Source organism: Equus caballus, chromosome 11 (genome assembly GCF_041296265.1).
Source record: "Equus caballus isolate H_3958 breed thoroughbred chromosome 11, TB-T2T, whole genome shotgun sequence".
Taxonomy (NCBI): domain Eukaryota; kingdom Metazoa; phylum Chordata; class Mammalia; order Perissodactyla; family Equidae; genus Equus; species Equus caballus.
In genome coordinates, this window is record NC_091694.1 from 5,815,190 (window position 1) to 5,839,000 (window position 23,811).

The 23,811-nt window shown below is 43.2% G+C and overlaps 1 protein-coding gene across 6 annotated transcripts in view; it reads left to right on the forward strand.

Moving 5' to 3' along the window:
- Nucleotides 1-23,811, forward strand: part of PRPSAP1 (phosphoribosyl pyrophosphate synthetase associated protein 1) — a 39,502-nt gene that overhangs the window by 2,533 nt on the left and 13,158 nt on the right. For 3 of the 6 annotated variants that reach the window (XM_023651972.2, XM_023651971.2, XM_070226862.1), the window contains exons 2-7: nt 2,170-2,222; nt 4,529-4,595; nt 11,917-12,089; nt 13,401-13,516; nt 13,956-14,011; nt 14,573-14,718. In XM_023651972.2, the coding sequence (XP_023507740.1) occupies nt 11,936-12,089; nt 13,401-13,516; nt 13,956-14,011; nt 14,573-14,718 (472 nt within the window). In that variant the 5' untranslated portion in view covers nt 2,170-2,222; nt 4,529-4,595; nt 11,917-11,935. Of the gene's footprint in view, nt 1-1,766; nt 1,985-2,169; nt 2,223-4,528; nt 4,596-11,916; nt 12,090-13,400; nt 13,517-13,955; nt 14,012-14,572; nt 14,719-23,811 lie in introns of all 6 variants that reach the window. The other 3 variants (XM_023651974.2, XM_070226864.1, XM_070226863.1) reach the window with 2 other exon arrangements.

Genomic DNA, 23,811 nt, shown 5'->3' on the forward strand with positions numbered 1-23,811 from the left:
TTTTTCAGGTTCTTCCCTGCCTGGTTCCAGAAAGATTTTAAGTTACTATAGATAATACATATTTGTAAATGGTGCCTTTATGTTTCATCTGTTGAGTTTCTGAGTAAAATTTTCTTTGAAAAAAGGGTTTTACCTCTAAACAAAGTTTGAAGATCAGTAGATTAGATGACCCCTGAGGTTACGATGCTTGAGCTCCTTGATTTCCTTCAGGTCTAAGCTTCAAGTAGGGGTCCTTTGATTTACTTTAATCAATGAGAAAGTTAGGTGCATTACATTCCCAGGGTATGTTAGTTACATGTGTGTTATAGTTAACCCCAAGGAGCCTTCATCCAGCTTCCACATTTAGTGACCTTTTTTTTTTAAGATTGGCCCTGAGCTAACATCTGTTGCCAATCTTCCTCCCTTTTTTTTTCTCTTCTCCCCAAAGGCCCCCAGTACCTAGTTGTGTATTCTAGTTGTAGGTCCTTCTGGTTGTGCTATGTGGAACATTGCCTCCGCATGGCTTGATGAGTGGTGCTAGGTCTGCACCCAGGATCCGAACCAGGGAAACCCCGGGCTGCCGCCTGGGCCGCGGAAGCGGAGCACAAACTTAATCACTCGGCCATGGGGCGGGCCCCAGCAACCTATTGTTAATCTTGTTTCATCTACGCTGCCTATCTTTCACCTTTTTTTGCCTGGAGTATTTTTTTAAATTATGGTAGGACATACATAACATAAAATTTACCTTTTTAACCATTTTTAAGTGTACAGTTCACTGGCATTAAGTACGTGCACAATGTTGTGTAACTGTTACCACTCTGCATTTGCAGAACTTTTTCGTCATCCCCAGCAGAAACTCCATGCCCATTAAACACTAATTCACCATTCTCTCCTCTTCCAGCCCCTGGTAACCTGTGTTCTACTTTCCATATCTAAGAATTTGCCTATCCTAGGTACCTCCTATAAATGAAATCATGCAATATTTGTCTTTTTGTGCCTGACTTATTTTACTAGAATAATTTTTTCTTTTTTTTTTTTCGAGGACGATTAGCTCCAAGCTAACATCTGCCGCCAATCCTCCTCTTTTTGCTGAGGAAGACTGGCCCTGAGCTAACATCCATGCCCATCTTCCTCCACTTTATATGTGGGATGCGTGCCACATCATGGCTTGCCAAGCGGTGCATAGGTCCGCACCTGGGATCTGAACTGGCAAACCCCAGGCTGCCAAAGCGGAACGTGCAAACTTAACCCCTGTCCACTGGGCTGGCCCCTAGAATAATTTTTTCAAGGTTCATCCATATTATAGCATGTACCAGAATTTCATTCCTTTTTAAGGCTGAATGATATTCCATTGTATACCTGACTGGAGGTTTTTGGGGTTTTTTTTTCCTGATTTTTCTCCCCAAATCCCCCCCAGTACATAGTTGTATATTTTAGTTGTAGGTGCTTCTAGTTGTGGCATGTGGGACACCGCCTCAGCATGGCCTAACGAGCCTAACAAGTGGTGCCGTGTCCGCGCCCAGGATCCGAACCCTGGGCCACCGAAGCAGAGCGCTCGAACTTAACCACCCGGCCACGGGGCCGGCCCCCATGACGGGAGTATTTTTAAACAGATTCCGCCCCTGTGTCATATCATTTCACTCCTAAAAATGGTAATGCTAAGCGATAAGAACTAAAAAAACCTACACCACCATTAATTCCTTAATAACATCTAGTATCTAGTCCTTGTTCATATTTCCCTGATTGCCTCAAAAATTGCTTTTTTACACTTGGTTTGTTCTAATCAGGATCCAAAGAAGATACACAGCTGTATTTGGTCAATGGCACTGAAGTCTGTGTGCTTTTGACAGTTGAGGCATTTACCTCTGGCCTGTGTTTCTGGAATTGTTGCTAGTAACCAAGCATTTGTTTGGGAATGATTTTCCAAGACAATTATTATTCAAAAACCAACGAACTAGACCTTGAACTTTGCCTGTGGACGACAGTAAAGCAGCGTGTCACAATGGTGAGCACTCGGAGCTGCTGGCGGCGTGACAACGGGTTTTTAGTTCTTAACAAATTAAACTTTCCAAATAGTTTTTTGGGAAAGAATGCCAGTCTAGTTGTTTTAGTCTTTTTGTTAACCATATGCATGTAAACTGGAGCTCTTTAAAAAAGAGCGCTCCTGATTGCCTTTTTCACCCCCTATAGGCGGCTCGGTGCTGAATTGGGGAAGTCTGTGGTATATCAAGAGACCAATGGAGGCAAGTTAAAATTACTTCTTAAACACCCTTTGTTCTCTAAACTCTGTTTAATTGGCTGGCATGTTTTTAAAAGGCAGATGTCACTCATGTTCAACACAGAAACCCCTTTCTCTTAGCGTTAGAGGTGTAAGTGGTCATTCCATGCTCCCTTTACGTCCTGTCTTCTTTGTTCTCCTCTCAGTCTTCTTTCCTCCTTTTCCAAGATAGTGCAAATGTCCTGTTGTTTTAGAATGAAAAGAGGAGAGCTGTAGAGAATAAGTTCTTTCTTCTATATTGGGCTGGATTTGATAAACACTTTTTACGTCTGTTTGTCTCATTAGGTTATCAAATGGCGTCAAGAGCCATCTGCTTTGAGTTCATCTCAGTTTTTCTCTCAGGTCTCTTGTAGCCTCTCACCGTGGGTTAGTAACCCGTTTTTGCTGCCATCTGGGTTTCTGTGAGAACTGTCACATTAAGTGATAATGCTTGAAGGCACTTTGTTGATGGCCAGTGTCCTGGGAATGCTGCCTCCTAAATCTCCTAGTGGGGCCATATACTTCAGGTTACAATGCCCTTATTCATTGTGAAGACAAGTTAGTATAAAATAATCTGTAATTCTTTTTGCAGAGTTGAAAGCCTGGATTCGTGATTCCGTGCTTCCTTTTCTCTTTCTAAGGTGTAACCATCTATGGTGTGAGGAGCTTGAGGGGATAAATTACTAAGACATGATGTTTAGGGATCTGAAAAGTCAAAATATTTGAAAAGGGAGAGATAATTTAGTGGATGGTTTAATGGAAAGCACACATTTCCAGGGAGTGCGTAAGTTATAATTATAGTTAAAAAATTATAATTAAAAAAAATGTGTGTTATAATTAACCTCAGATATCCTTCATCCAGCCTCCACGCGTAGCAACTTTTTACTTGGTGCCTTTAGAAACTTAATCTACTGCCAGGGTGAATCAGGAGATGTCAGTATTTTAAAAACTTGCAGATGAATGCAGATAGGTGAAACAGTCTATTTAGCAATAGATGTTTTAATTCACAGTGGTGGCGTTCGAGGCTCTCATGAAACGCAGCTCTCCGGGAGGAGAAGGTGGTTTAAGAAGACCTTTTCCTCCGTTTCCACGCCCGTTGTTCTCGGCCTCCTTATCCCTATCTCGGGCTGTTGGAGTAGCTTCCCAACAGGTCTTCCTGCCTCCGTTTTCAGCCTCTCTAGTCCATTCTACTCACTTCTACCACAATATTTCGAAAATACAAATATTTTTGACTTATTATTGCCTAAAATCCTGTAGGCCAGAGTCCAGTCTCCTTAGCAATCGCGGGGGGCCCTTTGGGATTGGAGTTCTGCCCACCTCACCTGCCTCGTCCTCCTCATGTCCATCAGCCCATCTTGTGCACTCTGACTCAAGTGTACATCTTCAGTCTGACCACTTCTCACTCCCCCACTGCAGCTGCTCTGGTCCAGCCTCCCATCTGTTGCTTGCCTGACTCCTTCAGAAACAACCGGAATAGTCTCCCTAGTGTCACTGTTGCCCTGCAACAGTTTCTCTACACAGTAGCCCCATCTTGTCACCCCTCCCATCCTTGAATCCTGCAGTGACTCTCCCATCACCCTTAGAATAAAATCCAGACTCCTGCATGGTCTGGCCCCCGTGGCTACCTGACCTCCACTCTATCTTTCTCCTAATTCACTCGGCTTTCCAAGTGGATGACTCACTGCCCCTCTGCCTGGCACCCTCTGCCCCCATGTCCTTGCATGTTCCCTACTCCCTTCCTCACTGCACATTTCAGCTTGCACTGAGGCCCTTGTTTCCGGCCCTGTTATTTCTCGTTCATCACGGCTGGTCTTTCTCTGCAAGTGGCCCGGAGAGTGTGCCAGCCTTTGCTGTTGCATTGCCTCTCCTGGGTCAGTCTTCACCCCCTCGTCCAGGTCCTCCACTTTGGGACCCCAACACAGGGCCTGGCACAGAGGAGACCTCAATGTTTGTTGAAAGAATAATAAGGATGTTAACCTTTGGCTTCTTTATTTGCTGTAAGACTTTTGCCCAAGCGTCTTGTCTTTATTTTGGTGATGGATTTTCTTTTGGACCCTGAGATTGTATGTAGACATATTTGTCACTTTTGCCTTCTAGTCTATTTTTGGCTTATTTTCCCCGTAGCTTGACTATGTTTTATACATGTACATGTCGTTCTGGGATCTATTAAGAATTATTTGGGTGACTAAGTGATGCGTTGGTTTAGATTCATCTTTACTGCCTCCAAATGCTGACTAGTTATTGCATCGTGAAGTGCTTTTCTTAAAACTATAGAACGTTTTTGTTTTTCAGAAACAAGAGTTGAAATAAAAGAATCTGTTCGTGGCCAAGATATTTTCATTATACAGACAATACCCAGGTAAGAGTCAGCACTGCTTTATGTATCCATTTTCTTCTTACAAAATCTTAGTGAAATAATTCATTATCTTATGTGAACAATGGTGTAGTTTTCTTTAAATTATAAATGTGTTCGCGTGTTAAACTAAGTGCTTCCCAAAGTACAGTGACGGTCTTGGAATTCCTGCCCTGTTTATCACATTGTACTGTTGTCTGTTTACTTGATCATCTTCTCCAGGCTTTAAACTCCTCAAGGGCAAAATAGCTTACCTCCGTCTGCACTGAACCTGGGCCAGCGTCTGTCTGTTCAACTCTGCTGGAGAGCTTTTTGTTGTTAAATGCATTGCGTAGCTGCTACTCTTTCATCCCCGTCAAGACAGTTTTCTGCACTGCATTTTGTTTTGCGCAGGGGTCCGTGTCTAGCCTGTCTCGTTGCAGCTGTCATTCTGGCCGCTCTTTCCCTTCGGGCCGGAGTGCTGACCCGGGGGAATCCTAGCCCACCTGAGTAGGACGTTCAATGTGGGATTACCTCCTCGCCCCCTGTCACAGAGAATGAGGTGGTTAGACTATGGGTGCCTTTGAAAAATCCAGGCCTTCGTTTCTGGATCCATTTGGATTCCTGAGACCATGTTAGTAATAGGAATGGCACTGAGCGCCAGCCGTTTGCGGGTACTTCATATGTATAATTTTTAATCCTAAAGACAAATCCTACATGGCAGCTACTCTGAGCCTCAGCGAGATTGTGATTAGCAATAAGAAATAGATATTTGGTCTTCCTCCCTTTCCTGGCACAGAGCTCCTAAGACCTTTGGAATTTCTTAAATGATAAGAGCAATAAAGGTGTCTTATTATTCACAGCAAGCCCCTTCCAACCACACCTGAGTTTATGTTGATGAGGTGATTTTTGGAAGGCCCCTAGATAACCAGGGCATGGGGGTTGGTTGCCAGGGGGAAGCAACCAGGTGATTAGAGGGTTGGAACTTTCAGCCCCACCCTCCCGAGGGTTGGGGATGGGTCTCTCATCAGTAGCCACCGTAATAATGCTGCAGTGGACTGTCGCGTTGCTCGTGTTCGGGGTATATCTGAAGGAAGATTCCAAGAAATGGAATTGCTGGGTGCAAGGACCCATGCATTTGTAGTACTGGTGGCTGGGCTGCACTGATAGACGTTTGTAATATTTGTAGTATTGATAGATACTTCTGCCTTGCCCTCCGTTGGAGATATGCTAATAATTACGTCTCCTCCAGCAATTTTGGTCTCGTATTCTGCCTCCTGGTGACGGGAATCTTCTTGCCCAGTGCTTTCGTTGGACACTGCATCTTAGAAATGAACGGAAGACTTGAGAGGCTTGCCCAGGAGTAAAAGGCGTGTAATAAGGGAGCTTTGACTCTCAGGGCTGTTCCCTGGCCTTCTGTGCTTATCCTGGTTTTTGTTGGTAGTGAGTAGTGAGGTTGCATTGTCGACACTTCCCCATCCCCAATTCTTGAGTTCCTTAGGGCATGGGAGAGAGCTGCAGGTGACCCTAGGTCCTTGGCTTGGCCACCTGAGACTACTAAGAGCACTTTACTAGTTTATCAAGGGGTGGAGAAGAGTAGAAGCGTGGCCTTTGTTACCACAGATAGGCCAGTTTTGACATTGATCCTCCAGGAAATACAGGGGCCTAAGTTCAAAGGCAGTATTGGTTAGTAAAGTCTTTTAACTGAATTTATGATAGCAAAAGAATGTGTATTGTGTAAAGAATTGTTTATCTTTAATAAATCTTGGTGTTGATTCGCAAGTCTACATCTTAACCTGGAATTTGAGCTCTGGCTTGAGCTCTTCTCTAGGAAAAGTATTCACTTAGTACGATCAGTCGGGTGCCAGCACTCGAGCAGCTGTGCTCTTGGTTCCTGTGTTCTGTTACATGTATTTAGGATCATCCCTGAGTTGGGGGAGGAACTAACAGGTCTGACCTCCTCACATCAGAGACCCTGTTTTCTTGGATGGTCATGGATGACATTGTGACTGAGGGGTTGGTGCGCTGCCTCCCCTGCCGTTCGTAGACCCCTGAAGGACGTTGTTGGAGAGCCAGGATGTTGATCACTTTTTCATTTTCGTGATGAGTTGGGATTGTGGCGGCTTTGATGCCTTGTGTGAAAGTATAGTCTTTTTTGATAAATTCCTTAATCATAGGGTTGACTAGTAAGACTGAATGTTTTTATAGCACACTTTCCTGAGGCAGCTGAGTATTCTTTTCCCTTTACTTTTATTATGGTTTTCGGAAGCAGGGAAGAGCTGTAATAACAGTACTAGCCAACTTGGCAGTGGCTGGTATGTGAAGTGTGTGAAGCTGAAGGGCTTCTGGTGGGCTGTCTCATCCAGTCGTGCCCCCACCCTCAGCGTCATCCCTCTGTGTGTTCTCTGAACACAGATTTCCATATTTGGGTTTGCATGTGCATGTGTGTGTTCACGCGTGCCGGGGAGAGGGACAGCTGTGTCCCTGATTTTCTCTTTGTTGTGACGCGTCTCCCTCTGTATCCCCATTGGAAAACAAGCTCAATGAGGGTGGAGTTCTCTGATTCAAACAGCATCCGGCCTGGAGGAGGCACTTGGTGATTCTTCGTTTAATGAATAAGTGGGTTTTGACCTTCCGTGTTGCTAACGTTTGTAGTCCCTCAAGTCCTTGTGGAGTGAATTAATGAATACTACGCGATCTTTGTGCCTTGCTGTCCTCACAGGACAACTGTGGTTCCCCTCTGCTGCTCTTAGGCCACAGCGAGCCCCTAATACTTGATATTTCCTTCCCCACTGGGTCTCACCTGGAACTGCACAGACTTTTGGGATTCCTGTCTGTACTTTGAAATTCCTGGTTTCAGCTCTGACTTCCCTTAATATGTCATAAGCAGTGTAAGTTCAGTCTACTGGCACGGCAGAGTAACGTGCACTGTTAATAGGGCTGTCCTCTTGTGATCTCGAAACAGCGTGTTGTTAGTCTCTTTTGTGGTAAGAAGTTGCATTTTATATAATTCTCCATTTTGATATCTTGTGGTAACCAAGAATGTTCAGTATAAATATTGAATACATGCAATCTGGAGTGACACTGCGGGCGGTGAGAGAGGCTAACCTTTACCAACGAAGGATCACCTGTGCGAATGTTTTCCAGGGAAAGGACAGAATAAACAGAGAAACGAGTTGGTTAATGGCTAACTAGGAAACGTGCGAGTTTTTCACTTGTACTTCGGGTATTAGAGAATTTGGCCAGAGGAGGAGGTAGGGAGCAGTCCGCGGAGTTGCAGTGGAGAGAGTGAATGACCATAACGGTAACTTTACGTGCGTGTCTCCCCACGTGGAAAGGCCCCTTTCTCTGTGACGAAGCAGCCCAGGCATACATGGTGCTTTGGAAAGCCAGACCGCTGTCCTGGGGACGGTGAGGTTCCCTCGTGTGTACCTGTGTGGAGATTTAGTAGCCACATTTCTCTTCCCGATGGTTCAGTTTGGTGTTACCAAAGCAAAAGTATCCTCACCAGGCAGTTCCTGTATCTCTTAGGATGTTGGAGATGGGAGAGGAAAATTTGCAGAAGGGACAAAGAGAGTGTGTGTGTTGAGTGGATGTGTGTGTGTATCCCATACAAAAAAGCTACTGGCTTCGCCACATTGAACTAGTGTTTTTACTGCTCAACAACTAAAGAAGACAGAGAATGTAGTTTTCTGGTATTATCTACTATAAATAGTTATATAGATGAAGGAGTATATCTCATGGACTTTCCTATTGTAGAGGAAGAGGGGATCTTACCTCCAGCAGTAAGGCTGATTTTAGACAAACAGCCCACAGCTTGGACGTTCGCGTGAGCTCAGTCGCCTCCAGAGCCAGCATCCCGAGATGCAGCGTGTTCCCTCTTGTGGTGCTGTGTCTTTCAGGATGGCTTCGGAGCTCTTCTGGAACCACTTTGAGAACCTGCGGGGTATTGCTTTTGACTCCTTCCAGTAATAGTACAGTTTTGGTTGTTGAAGGTGGAGTGAGTTTTTGGGAAGGGCAACAAGCCGTTCTGAATGAAGTGACTGTGTTGCGTAATTGAAAGGTGTGCTCCTCAGGGAGCTGCCACGTGTACTGAGCAATGGAACTGTGTAAAGTAGATATGAAGCTTACACAGCGTTTTTTGAAGGACAGTTTTCATGTTTATGTTAAAACTTGTACGTTGCTGTAACATAAGACTCGTTAAAAGAACATTTACAGCTTATTTGCTGCAGGGGATTAATTGTTGGAGGTGGCGGTGGAGTCCCTCCTGCCCCATTGCCGTGTTCTCATGATTTCCATCTATGGTCTTGGTCTGTCTTTGCAGTCTTGGACAGTTTAATTGATGTATATAGACCATGTCTATATCCTCACCTCACACTCGTTCTTGCCTATTGAAAATGATAGAACAGTAAGGGCTGAGTTTAATATAGAATGTGATTATCTTAGAGAAAAGAAAAATAGTCAGTTGGTAAACAGTTCACATTGTCCTACTTAGATACAAAGACGACAAGAACTAGCGCGGATGTACTCGGAACGGTCTTAGGGAACAGATAAACAAAGCAGAGGCTGCCAGCCAATTTTGCTTCACTCTCTTAGCCTGCAGAGGAACTGCCTGGTGTCCAGTTTGTCCAGTGTCCGTCAGCAAATGGGGAAAGCCAGTGTGACAAAGGCCCTTTTGTTGCCTTCCTGAGCAATAAGGGGTAGGTGTGGGAGGCTTTCCTTAGCCTTGTGCTGGAGGATGTTGAATTCCTTGGCACAGGTCCTTAGGAAGAGGAAAAAGTGAAAAATAAAAACCTCATGGGAGAAATTAGTAATTAATGGAAGGAAAGGTATTCTGAAATCAAGGTTCCTCCAGAATCGTTCATCTCGTTAGATGAACATCTTACTATCTGGACCTCCCTTGTGGTGCGCTGTCCAAACCTCCCTGTATCATATGGTTGTGTGTTATAAATGCTCTCACAGAGCCAGCTAAAAACCCGCCACCTGGACAGATAGTCTTTCAGAATCCATTAAATTGATTTCATCTCTAAACATATTGTTGGCATTGGGATCTGGTGTAAAAAAAACACAGCTAGTGGAGCTTTTGTAATGCCACACAGTGTGACATAAGCAGGTTAAGAAAGCCCTAATTTTATTTCTGACCTTGACAAGCAGTCTCTACAAGAAGGAGGACTTTTGCCATAGTGAGTATGATATATAATGCGTATAGCGCCTATGGTGTTTCGTCTAGGTCTCAACTCCTAAGTTACATTCTGTCCTCCGAGTAGTGTGCAGGCTTCCAGTGTAACGTTCAGAGCCCACAAGGCATCAGTTTAGACGATCGGATGCGGGCACAGCAGCTCTCCTGTCTGTGCACTAAAGTACAAAAGACTTTGGGAAGGGGAGCCTTCTTCCGTGAGTTTCATGTGCCCCTTCTTGGGACGAATGATTGCCGCAAGAGTGGTCCGGTGTGGGCCTCTGGCATTCTCCTAAGATGTGGTCAGCCTTGTTTGCTGTTTTATCTCCCCCACCTGACACAGTGCCTGACTCAGGTTGCTCAGTTAATATTTGTTGTATGAATGATCTAAAATTGACCAAGAATTATGAATTCTCAGATACTTTGAAAGTGTTTGGTAAGTGTTTTGTCCCGATTATACCAAAAGGTTGTGTGTCCTCTGACCTTTTGATGCCGGACTTTGGACATTATTAATTTGGGAGTATGAGGGAGAAAAATGTTCCAGTTTGTTTCAGGGGAAGGAATTGATAACTGGGAAAAATGTAGCCTATCAGCCATCCCAAAGGAATGTCTTAGTTGTCTTAGAGTGAGCCCCGAATCCATTATACCTACCCTGGGAGACATGTTTTCATGACAGAACCCTGAAATAGTTAATGAAAAATCCAGATTACAAAGGTGAGGTTAGAAGTTCCACCAGTGGAATGCGAAAGTGGAAATCATTGTCAGAGTAGAAAGATGCCTTTGCGATTGCTCACTCTCAGGTGCACTGAGGATGGATTCCCTTAGAGAGAGATGGAGACATAAAGTGGAAGAGACTGGGAGGCAATAGCCTGCCTCTCCTTCAAGCGAGAAAGCATCTCGTGATGAGTATTTCATTTAACCACTTGCTCAGCCAGCGTTTATTAAGTCTCTACTGTGTTGATGGCAGGCTTTCCATTTGCTGCTGCGTATCATAATTCAAGAACTGACACCAAAGACCCTGCTCCTCACGTGGGTGGGAACTAAGACATGGGAAATGATCCCTTCTCTCTGTGGAAGGCAAGAGAGACACTTCTGACCCAAAAGAGGGGGATGCTTGAGGACACTTGGATAATCCAAAGAGGAGTAGGAGGAGGCTAGAGATGTTGAGCATTGGAAAAGCATCTGGAAGGATTTCAAGCCTTTTTTTTTTCAAAGATTGGCATCTGGGCTAACAACTGTTGCCAGTCTTTTTTTTTTTTTCCCCCTGCTTTATCTCCCCAAACCCCCCTGCACACAGTTGTATATCTTAGTTGCATGTCCTTCTAGTTGTGGGATGTGGGACGCCGCCTCAACGTGGCCTGCCGAGCGGTGCCATGTCCGCGCCCAGGATCCAAACCCTGGGCCGCCACAGTGGAGCCTGCGAACTTAACCACTCGGCCACGGAGCCAGCCCCTCAAGCCATTTTTTAAGGGCAGAGCCCACCTTAGGCTTCATCAGCCTTGGCAAAGGGTATCAATCCACATTCGTTAAAATTGGAAATAGCCTTTCCTTTGAATATCTTTCAGATTCGTATTTCCCTCTTTGTCTATCTGGGTAATCTTTGTTAGGAATCTGTCTATCTCAAGGAAAGAAGGGATGGGGGGGATTTTTGAAAACAAATTCTGAGACTTCCCATCCTCCGTGTTATTATCCTCCACCCTCGAAAGAAACAGTAGACCACATCCTTTCTGGTAACGGCAGCTCAAGAGAAGGGAGCGGGTTCCCTTGGCATTTGCAGGAAAACAGTGTGCTAGCATGCTGGACTGCGTCTACGATCCCTGGTATGGTACAGGCAGATGTTGGTTAATGCTGTTCACCAGCAGCTTACATCTGCTTCACATGCCATTCCAGTGATTGTGTCGCTCGCTGACAGAAGATCTGGGCAGAGGTAAGAGTGGATAACTGCTGTGGTTTTAAATAACCACTGATGAAAGTCAGAGCTTACATGGCTGAAAAGAAGAGTTCATAAGCTTTCCCCTGTACGTATGAAGTGCCATCATAAGCTAATGTTGATGATAAAATACCTGTATAGCACCCATCTTGGCAGCCCACATTAAATTGCTGAAGTTGAGATCTTTTCTAGGGGTTAATAAGTGAAACTAATCTAAAAATACAAATTTTCAACTGTTTTAGAGATGTGAATACAGCTGTGATGGAGTTACTGATCATGGCTTACGCTCTAAAGACTGCCTGCGCCAGGAATATTATTGGAGTCATCCCTTATTTCCCCTACAGCAAGCAAAGCAAGATGAGGAAGAGGGGTTCCATTGTGTGCAAGCTCCTAGCTTCGATGCTGGCGAAAGCAGGTGGGTGTGGACAGGGCCCCTGGGCGTCCAGCGCTGTCCTTTAGGACTCTTACCTTCTCGAGATTAGTCCATACCTCAGACAGCTAATTTGGGACCTATTTTCCCTAAGCGTTGTTCATTAATTACTTGTTCCTTATTTCCTTTTGCATAGTTCTGGTCAGGGTTATGTGAGCTTAGGTAGAAATTCATATCTTTTTCTTTTCTCTTTGTCTTACTTGAGGGCGAATCGTCTGCTTCACTGTTTTCTACTCTTCTCTCATCTTGGACTTTTCATCAATCTCTCGCTTCTTTTCCATTTCATCTTGTCATCGTTAAAATTTTAGCTGGTGAACTTGGCATTCATACGTGACCTTTTGAGCTTCCGGTCTAAATTTATGTATTTGCCTTAGTTAGCTAAGTTCTATTTATGTATATAGTATTAAAACTGGATTTTTCTTTTACTACTTCTTCAGCTACATATTCTTTTTTTCTCCCTGATTCTCTTTCTGTCTAGCAGCTCATTTTCAAATTGCTTTTATTCTGTTTTTGTAGCAGTGACATACTTTCTGGCCTATGAATCATATATATTTGAGTCCTCAGAAACATATTTGAATTCCATTCTCTCTAAAAACGTATAATGTTTTTGAAAGGAACAAGTAATACTGGTTCTTTGCTCTGGAAGTTTTGCGCTGACCTTTGGCCATTTGCAGTGTCTTTATATATGTACTTTTTTGTTGTTTAGCACTGTTGATTATAAGAGTATGTCTTCATTGGTTTTCTATAAGAACTCTACTTGACCTGTTCTTTTCTCACATATAGAAATTGTTCCAAACTCTTCAGTATCTTTGTGTTATATGAATTTCTTTTCTTCTAATGTGTATATTACTTTGCTTTTGCTTTCTTATTCCTTCTGCCTTAGCCACAGTCCTTTGGCGTTTCTTCCTAGATTCTTTAATAAGGCCTTGCTATTTTTTACATCTATTATTTCTTCAGTATTTATTAATTCCATATTTATGTTTGTGCTTCTTCCTGATTTTTCTTTTCTCAATTTTCAGGACCAAGCTAATAATTATGGTAGAGGAGAGCACTTTTTTCTCAGCTTTGGCTCTTTGTCCATGTGGAAGGTTATAGGCTGCTTTACAGTAGGCTTGACATGTTCTTTAGCTCATTCAGTTTTGTTAAGGTCACAGATGAAGTTATAACTAGTGTGCTTGCTCACGGTACCCCGCCTGCAGTCCTCTGTTAGGAAACGAGCTGGGCGTCTAGTTTGTATCCGCTGTAGCCGTTAACTTGTAGGGGTGAACTTTGTAATTTTTTGTTTTAAAATTTCAGGTTTAACTCACATTATCACTATGGATCTTCATCAAAAGGAAATACAAGGCTTTTTCAGCTTTCCCGTGGACAACCTTAGAGCCTCACCTTTCCTGCTTCAGTATATCCAGGAAGAAGTGAGGAGCCACCAGCAAACTCCCCATTGTCCTCAAAAGAGACCCCATGTAGTTTTCCTCTGGGACCAGAAATCAATACTGAAGGCACATCAGAGGGTCTTTCCCTTAAGTCTTACTGCCCGAGGCAGCCAGAGAGGGCCACCACTTAGGCACGGAGGGACATATTTTTTAAAGACATTAAAAATGGATTTCCTTCTAAGTATCTTTAGCAGTTTACTTATGTTATCTAAAATGAACATTTTAAGAATTATTTTTTATCTTCTTGATGTAACAGACTTTTGCAATGATGTTAATTGATAAATGTTAAAAAATTTAAAGTGTGTGAATGAAATTCTAGCATATTTGATTGCTAGCATAAGAGGAAAAAATGTAATACCAGCATCTGAGTGTTATTTTTTGATAACTTTTCTGTATTTTCTTATTTATCCTTCAAATCTAGATTCCAAATTATAGAAATGCAGTCATTGTAGCTAAGTCTCCTGATGCTGCAAAAAGGTAAACATTCCAGACATTTATCACATCCCAGTGGGCGTTTCTGAAGTCAAAATGAGCTGTTTTGGAATCCAGGGTCTGTCATAACACGGCCTGTAAAAGCTCATTGGCTCGAGCATTCCCCCATGTCATTGTCACATCCTGCACCTCCAGTCTCCAAACAACACGAGTGTTTCTCTGAGTTACTCAGTTTTCCTTTGGGAGAAAGGGAAGTTCTTCCTTCAGTTTCTCAGGAAAAGGAAAACTGTGAGGCTGTGAGCACTTCAAAGGCGATGGTTTTTAAGAGACTTTTTCGAACAAAGTTCTCCTGAAGATGAATGTTAGAATATTGGACAAAGGGTAAAACCAGAATTACCTAGAATCAGATACCAGCCCACATCTCAACTCATGTGCCTCTGGAGGCATTTACATTCTTGCCTGGGCCTCACATTCTCACTTGTATAAATAACTCCTAAGTGTGTCCCTGAAAGGTTGAAGGATGTTTCCATTTTATGGTTGACAAAGTGATGAACGCTTGGGTCTTCTGCCTATGGATTTCGCCATTTCCCTTTGTCTTTCTCTTAGGGCCCAGTCATATGCTGAGAGACTGCGTCTGGGTTTAGCTGTAATCCATGGAGAAGCTCAGTGTACAGAGCTGGACATGGATGACGGTCGTCATTCTCCCCCAATGGTCAAAAATGCTACTGTCCACCCTGGCCTGGAATTGCCATGTAAGATTAGCTCTGTGTTTTAATTTTGGTAAAATTTGTAAATTGAAGAAAGTTTTGAATAGTCTGAATGCCTAGGAGTTAATACCTATGTGGATGTATGCTGTCTTGTTATTTTTAATAATTGAATGGTATTGCATTGATTTCCCCTTTTGTAAAAGGAGATTGTGTTGCCTGCATTTGCAGACTATGTAAGGACAATCGTGCTAATCTGGGTAGCACTTAGCATTCAGAGAGTGTGAAATAATTTTAGCTTTATTCAAAAAGTTGTATGTGTAATGGTGTGAAATCTTAAGCTTTTGTATTTTGGTAAGATGAGTGATCATAGAGCAGGCTTTTGTGATCAGGTCACTTTTAGCACTTGTTTTAGTAATATAGCCTTTGACCTGATACCTGACTAACTTGTCATTAATCCAACACTGTGAAGGCTGTTTACTTCTATGGACTTTTGAGTGGCAATAACCTACCTTCTATACTGGAAAATGCATAATGCTTTTTAGAGGAAGGAGATGATTTCTTTTAAAAATCTGTATCTATTTTCCATGTGTCAGAAATGTACAGAGATTAATAGGGTAGAAAAATATTAGAATGGTTACACCTCAAACAGATTATTTCATTTTTTCCCCCTTTTTGAGGAATGTTAGCCCTGAGCTAACATCTGCTGCCAGTTATCTTCTTTTTTTCTTTTTATTAAGGTTATAAAAGTTAACATCCTTGTGAAATTACAGTTGTACATTATTATTAGTCATGTTGTGGGTACACCACTTCACCCCTAGTGCCCTCCCCCCACCCCCCTTTCCCCTGGCAACCACCGATCAGTTCTCTTTGTCCATGTGTTAACTACCACCTATGAGTGGAGTCATACAGAGTTTGTCTTTCTCTGTCTGGCTTATTTCACTCAACATAATACTCTCAAGGTCTATCCATGTTGTTGTGAATGGGACGTCTTTGTCCTTTTTTATGGCTGAGTAGTATTCCATTGTATATATATATACCACAACTTCTTTATCCAATCATCAGTTGCTGGGCACTTAGGTTGGTTCCATGACTTAGCTATTGTGAATAATGCTGCAATGAAGATAAGGGCGCATGGAACTTCTGGAATTGCTGATTTCAGGTTCTTAGGATATATACCCAGTAGTGGATGGCTGGGTCATAAGGTATTTCTATTCTTAACTTTTTGAGGAATCTCCACACTGTTTTCCATAGTGGCTGCACCAGTTTGCATTCCCAACAACAGTGTATGAGGGTTCCCATTTCTCCACAGCCTCTCCAACATTTGTCACTCTTGGTTTTGGATATTTTTGCCATTCTAACAGGTGTAAGGTGATATCTTAGTGTAGTTTTGATTTGCATTTCCCTGATGATTAGTGATGATAAGCATCTTTTCATGTGTCTGTTTGCCATCTGTATATCTTCTTTGGAGAAATGTCTGTTCATGTCCCCTGCCCATTTTGTAATTGGGTTATTTGATTTTTTATTGTTGAGTCTTGTGAGTTCTTTGTATATTATGGAGATTAACCCTTTGTCGGATAAATAACTTGTGAATATTTTTTCCCAATTAGTGGGCTGTTTTTTTGTTTCAATCCTGTTTTCCCTTGACTTGAAGAAGCTCTTTAGCCTGATGAAGTCCCATTTGTTTATTCTTTCTATTGTTTCCCTCATGTGAGGGGTTATGGTGTCCAAAAATATTCTTTTGAAGCTGACGTCAAAGAGTGTGCTGCTGATATTCTCTTCTAGAAGACTTATTCTTTCAGGCCTAATCTTTAGGTCTTTGATCCATTTTGAGTTTATTTTAGTAAATGATGAAAAAAAATGGTTGATTTTCATTCTTTTACCTGTGGCTGTCCAGTTTTCCCAGCACCATTTGTTGAAGAGACTTTCTTTCCTCCATTGTAGGCCCTCAGCTCTTTTGTCAAAGATTAGCTGTCCGTAGATGTGTGGTTTTATTTCTGGGCTTTCAATTCTGTTTCATTGATCTGTGCATCTGTTTTTGTACCAGTACCATGCTGTTTTGGTTACTGTGGCTTTGTAGTGTGTTTTGAAGTCAGGGATTGTGATGCCTCCAGCTTTGTTCTTCTTTCTCAGGATTGCTTTAGCAATTCGGGGTCTTTTGCTGCCCCATATGAATTTTTGGATTCTTTGTTCAATTTCTGTAAAGAATGACGTTGGAATTCTGATTGGGATAGCGTTGAATCTGTAGATTGCTTTAGGTAGTATGGACATTTTAACTATGTTTATTCTTCCAATCCGTGTGCATGGAATGTCTTTCCATCTCTTTATGTCGTCGTCGATTTCTTTCAAGAAGGTCTTGTAGTTTTCGTTGTATAGATCTTTCACTTCCTTGGTTAAATTTATCCCAAGGTATTTTATTCTTTTTGTTGCGATCGTGAATGGGATTGAGTTCTTGAGATCTTTTTCTGTTAGTTCATTGTTAGCATATAGAAATGCTACTGATTTATGTATGTTGATTTTATACCCTGCAACTTTGCTGTAGTTGTTGATTGTTTCTAATAGTTTTTCTATGGATTCTTTGGGGTTTTCTACATATAAGATCATGTCATCTGCAAACAGCGAGAGTTTTACTTCTTCGTTGCCTATTTGGATTCCTTTTATTTCTTTTTCCTGCCGAATAGCTCTGGCCAACACCTCCAGTACTATGTTGAATGAGTGGTGAAAGTGGGCACCCTTGTCTTGTTCCTGTTCTGAGAGGGATGGGTTTCAGTTTTCGTCCATTGAGTATGATGTTGGCTGTGAGTTTGTCATATATGGCCTTTATTATGTTGAGGTACTTTCCTTCAATACCTATTTTATTGAAGGTTTTTATCATAAATGGATGTTGGATCTTGTCGAATGCTTTCTCTGCATCTATTGAGATGATCGTGTGGTTTTTGTTTCTCATATTGTTAATGTAGTGAATCACGTTGATTGACTTGCGGATGTTGAACCATCCCTGTGTCCCTGGTATAAATCCCACTTGATCATGGTGTATAATCTTTTTGATATATTGCTGTATTCTATTTGCCAAAATTTTGTTGAGGATTTTTGCATCTATGTTCATCAGTGATATTGGCCTGTAGTTTTCCTTCTTTGTGTTGTCCTTGTCAGGTTTGGGCATCAGGGTGATGTTGGCTTCATAGAATGTATTAGGAAGTGCTCTATCTTCCTCTATTTTCTGGAATAGTTTGAGAAGGATAGGTATTAAATCTTCTTTGAATGTTCGGTAGAATTCTCCAGAGAAGCTGTCTGGTCCTGGACTCTTATTTTTGGGGAGGTTTTTTATTACTGTTTCTATTTCTTTACTTGTGATTGGTCTATTCAGATTCTCTATTTCTTCCTGATTCAGTTTGGGTAGGTTGTATGAGGCTAGGAATTTATCCATTTCTTCTAGGTTGTTCAATTTGTTGGCATATAGTTTTTCATAGTATTCTCTTATGATCCTTTGTATTTCTTCGGTATCTGTTGTGATTTCTCCTCTCTCGCTTTTAATTTTATTTATTTGAGCTTTCTCTCTTTTTTTTTCACTGAGTCTGGCTAAAGGTTTGTCGATTTTGTTAATTTTGTCGAAGAACCAACTCTTTGTTTCATTGATCCTTTCTACTGTCTTTTTTGTTTCAATATCATTTATTTCTGCTCTAATTCTTATTATTTCCCTCCTTCTACTGACTTTGGGCTTTGTTTGTTCTTCTTTTTCTAATTCCGTTAGGTGTCATTTGAGGTTGTTTATGTAAGATTTTTCTTCCTTATTGAGGTGAGCCTGTATTGCAATGAATTTCCCTCTTAGGACTGCCTTTGCTGCGTCCCAAATAATTTGGTACGGTGTGTTTTCATTTTCATTTGTCTCCCGATAATATTTGATTTCTTCTTTAATTTCTTCAATAATCCATTGTTTGTTCAGTAGCATGTTGTTTAGTCTCCACATTTTTGGCCCTTTCCCAGCTTTATTCTTGTAGTTGATTTCTAGTTTCATAGCATTGTGATCAGAAAAGATGCTTGATATTATTTCAACCCTCTTGAACTTATTGATGCTTGCTTTGTTTCCCAAGATATGGTCTATCTTTGAGAATGTTCCATGCCCGCTTGAGAAGAATGTGTAACCTGCTGTTTTTGGATGAAATGTCCTATATATATCTATTAGGTCCATCTGATCTAATTTTTCATTTAATTCTATAATTTCCTTGTTGATTTTCTGTCTGGATGATCTGTCCATTGGTGTTAATGGGGTGTTGAGGTCCCCTAGTATTATTGTATTGCTGTTGATGTCTCCTTTTAGTTTTGTTAATAGTTTCTTTACGAATTTTGGTGCCCCTGTGTTAGGTGCGTATATATTTATAACTGTTATGTCATCTTGGTGGAGCGTCACTTTTATCATTATATACTGCCCCTCTTTGTCTTTCTTTATCTGTTTTGCTTTGAAGTCTACTTTGTCTAAGTATGGCAACACCTGCTTTCTTTTGTTCATTATTGGCTTGGAGTATTGTCTTTCATCCCTTCACTCTGAGTCTGTGTTTGTCTTTGGGGCTGAGGTGTGTTTCCTGGAGGCAGCATATTGTTGGATCTTGTTCTTTGATCCATCCTGCCACTCTGTGCCTTTTGATTGGAGAGTTCAATCCATTCACATTTAGTGTGATTATTGAAACGTGGGGGCCTACTGTTGCAATTTTATCACTTGTTTTCCGGTTCTTTTGCATTTTGTCCTGATGGAGAGCTGTTACTTTGTATTATTGTCCTTCTGCTTATCTCCTTTGTTCTGGATTTTGTAACCCCTTTCCTTTTTTTGATTTTTCAGGAATGAGTTTCTTCCTGAGCGATTCTTGAAGAGGAGGTTTTGTGGTGATGAACTCCCTTAACTTTTGTTTATCTGGGAAAGTTTTTATTTCTCCTTCGTATTTGAAGGATATTTTCACTGGGTAGAGTATCCTTGGCTGCAGGTTTTTGTCCTTCAGAGTTTTGAATATTTCATTCCAATCTCTTCTAGCCTGTAAGGTCTCTCCTGAGAAATCTGCTGATAGCCTTATGGGGTTTCCTTTGTAAGTTAATTTTCTTCTGCCTGGCTGCCCTTAGTATTTTCTTTTTGTCATTGACTTTTGCTAGTTTCACTACTATATGTCTTGGGGTTGGTCTTCTTGTGTTAATAAAGTTTGGAGATCTATTGGCTTCTGTGACGTGAAGTTGCATCTCTCTTCCCAAGTTTGGAAAGTTCTCAGCTATTATTTCTTTGAACAGGCCTTCTGCCCCCTTCTCCTTCTCTTCTCCCTCTGGTATACCTATAATCCTTATGTTGCATCTCCTAATTGAGTCGGATAATTCTCGGAGAGTTTCTTGGTTTCTTTTTAGTCTTAATTCTCTCTCCTCCTCTGCCTGCAGCATTTCTATCCTCCAAATTGCTAATTCTGTCCTCCATATTATTGACCGTACTGTTCAGAGAGTCCAGATTTTTCTTAATCTCCTCCATTGTGTTCTTCATCTCCAGTATTTCTAATTGGTTCTTCTTTATAGTGTCAAACTCTTTTGTGACATACCTCCTGAACTCATTGAGTTGTCTATCTGAATTCTCTTTTAGGTTGTTGAGTTTTTTAATAATGGCAGTTTTGAAATCATCGTCATTTAGGTTATAGATTTCATTGTCTTTGGGATTGTTTTCTGGGGGCTTATCATTTTCCTTCTGTTGTGGAGATTTAATATATTTTTTCATACTGCTTGATGGCGTGTATTTGTGCCTCCGCATAGAGATAGAGTTTACTCGCTGCTTCCACTTGTTGCGACTGGTGTGTGAGGAGGGGGCAGCTGTTTAGACTGCCCCAACCAGGAACCCTGTCAGCTGTTACTGACTGGGCCTGGACCCCTCCTCGTAGTCACAGTGGTCCTGTGGGGTCCCTCGTCGGTTGTGGGGGCAATCGCAAGGGGGCTTCAGGCTGCTGGTGCCTACTGCTGCAGCCCACCTAGACGCACTCCCTCCTTGTGGTCTGCAGCAGTGTTGTGGGCTTTCCCATCAGCCAGGAGCAGGATCACCTATAATCTCCGATTTGTCCCTAACAGAGCCCACCAGATTACACTTGTCCACTATACGTCCCAGCAGAGCTATGGGTATCTTCTGCAGTCTGTCATTAGCTCACCTGTGCTGCTTTTGCCCCAGGGCCTTCCTGCCTTGCGATTGCCAGTCGGGACCTCTCCACTAGTGCTGTGCAGAGGCTTTCGCTGAGGCTGCTGTAAGAACCTGGAGATCCCCCCTGGGCTACGTAGCCATTTCACCAGAGCTCTACTCTGCCCCACTTCACTCTCATGGGATCTCTGGGAGCCCCTTGCCTCGTCTGGGACATGGCCACAGTCCGTGGGCCTGGCGGTGGCTTGTAAGTTGCTGCCTTGTGGGGAATTCTGCTCTAGGGAACTTCCTGGTGTTCCGAATGCTGGGCAGGGCCTCCCTACCAATGGCGAGCAGAGGCCCTCCCTGCTGGGGGGATGCAGGACCCTGGAGCAACCCCCCGGGCCGCAGAGCGGGGTGCTGGAGCTCCGCCCAGTCCCCAAGCACATCCACGGGAAGTCCCGGCACCCCCTGCACCGACCCGTGTGCAGGAGACCGTGAGCCCAGCAGCAGCTTGCGGCCTGGAACCGCCCGGGGGGATCCGCCCACCAGGAGCTTCTCTTTGTCCTGGATTCTGGGCCTGGCCTCCCTGCTAATGGCGAGCAGAGGCTTTCCCTGCCAGGGAGATGCGGAACCCCGGAGCCTTCCCCCGCGCCGCAGAGCCAGGCACTGGAGCTCCAACCGTGTCCCCAAGCATGTCTACGGGAAGTCCGGGTGCCCCCTGCACCGAGCCATGCGCCGGAGACCGTGAGCCCAGTGGCAGCTTGCAGTCTGGAGCTGCCCTGGGGGCTCCGCCCACCGGGAGCTTCCCTTTGTCCTGGATTCTGGTCATGGCCTCCCTGCTAATGGCGAGCAGAGGCTTTCCCTGCCGGGGAGGTGCAGGACCGCAAAGCCTTCCTCCGCGCCGCAGAGCCAGGCACTGGAGCTCCAACCATGTCCCCAAGCACGTCTACGGGAAGTCTGGGCACCCCCTGCACCGAGCCGTGCGCCGGAGACTGTGAGCTCAGCAGCAGCTTGCCGTCTGGTGCCGTGCTGGGCCTGCCAGGAGCTTCTCTTTGTTCTGGCTTCTGGGCGGAGCCTCCCTGCTAATGGCGAGCGGAGGCCTTCCCTGCCAGTGGGTGTGGGACCCTGGGGATTTCCCCCGGGCTTAGGTGTGATCGCAGGGGGCTTGGGTAGGGGTGTTGTCACCTGTTTCCACCGTTGCTCTGCTGGTGAGTGCACACTCCTGCCCTTGGTGTGTGGCGATGCTATGGGGGAGTCCACTGGAAGAGAGCCTCCTGCAGGAACTAGGCTGTCTGGGGCTCAGGGGTCAGAGAGTTTTCACCTATTTCCACCTCCTCCTGGGGGGAAGTCCGTCCGCCTTCCGATGTGTAGTAGCACGAGACTTTTAGGCGTCTTGAGATGCTATCTGGATATCCTTTGTTAATCAGTGAATGTCCAATTAGTTGTAGATTCGACGGGGGAGAGACAAAGAAGACCTCTCACTCCGCCATCTTGGTCCCACCCCTATTTTCGTTCTGTTCTTTTTTTTGCTGGGGAAGACTGGTGCTGAGCTAACATCCGTGCCCATCTTCCTCTGCTTTATATGTGGGACGCCTGCCACAGCATGGCTTGAAAAACAGTGCATAGGTCCACACCTGGGATCCAAAACGGCGAACTCCGGGCTGCTGAAGCAGAACGTGTGCCACCAGGCCAGCCCCTCAAACAGGTTATTTCAGACAGGCTCCTAAGGTGTAAACATTCTATTTTTTTTCCCCCCAATCCTATAAAATTTCCATTGTTTTCAACTTTGGAGATTTTTATGTAAGAGAAACAAGTAATGTACTCTTTTTTAATATTAAATTTTTGGTATCACAGCATTTTATTTTTTTTGAGATTTTCATAATTAAAGTTCGTGAATATGCATGCATTCATATATTTCACAACTCAAAAAGTATAAAATTCTTTACAGTGAAAATCTTTCCCACCCACCCACCTCTCCCTCTGCCACGAACTCTTTTCTGCCTCCAGCTGCTCTGACCTGCAGTGTGGTTCATTTCTTTTATATCTATTTAGAGGCTTTACACCTATACCAGCAAATATGTGTTTCTTTTTCTTTCATTTTCACACAAATATATACACATTGTTCTACCCCTTGCTTTTTTCATTCAATAGCTGCTTTCCTATCAGACCAGATTGATTTCTCAGTCTTTTACAGTTTGACAGTATTGTATTTTATGGATATACCATAATTTCTGTAATCAGTCCCCATTGATGAAGATGTGGACTTTTTCTGGTCTTTGGCTGTGAAAACAGCCCCAGTCTCAGCGAGCGCCGGTTGAGCCCTCAGTATGTGCTGTTCGAAGCCCTTGGCAGATCTTGAACCTGCTAGAGGTCGGTCCTCACACTGCCCCGAGTGTAGGTGCTCTCGTTAACCTTCATCCTGCCGGCGAGGACTCGAGCCACGTCGCCAGGAGCCCCTGGAGCTGGGATTGGAAGGAAGCAGCTGACTCCAGAATCCATACTTCTTGTTCTTGTTTTTTTAGCTTTTTATTTTGAACTAACTGCAGACTTAGAGAAAAGCTGAAAGAATAATAAAGAATTCCTCTCTACTCTTCACTCAGAGTCCTCGAATTTAACCTTTACATACATATTATTTTTCTCTGAACCATTTGAGAGTGAGTTGCAGATATAATGCCCCTTTATTCCTAAATACTTCAGTATATACTTCTTAAAAACAGAGACTCTTACGTAACCACAGTATAATTACCACACTCAGGAAACTAACGTCATTACGGTGCTGTTATCTAATCTGCAGACCTTATTCAAGTTTTACCAGTTGTCCCACCAATGTCCTTTAGAGGAAGGGAAAAAGTTTTCTTCTGGCCCAGGACCACACATTGCACTCAGTTGTCATTTCTCTTTAGTCTGATTTAATCTGGAATGGCTCGTCTGTTCTTTGTTTCTTAGGACCTTGATACTTTTAAAGAGTATAGGCTGGTTATTTTGTAAAATATTCTTTAATTGAGGCTTGT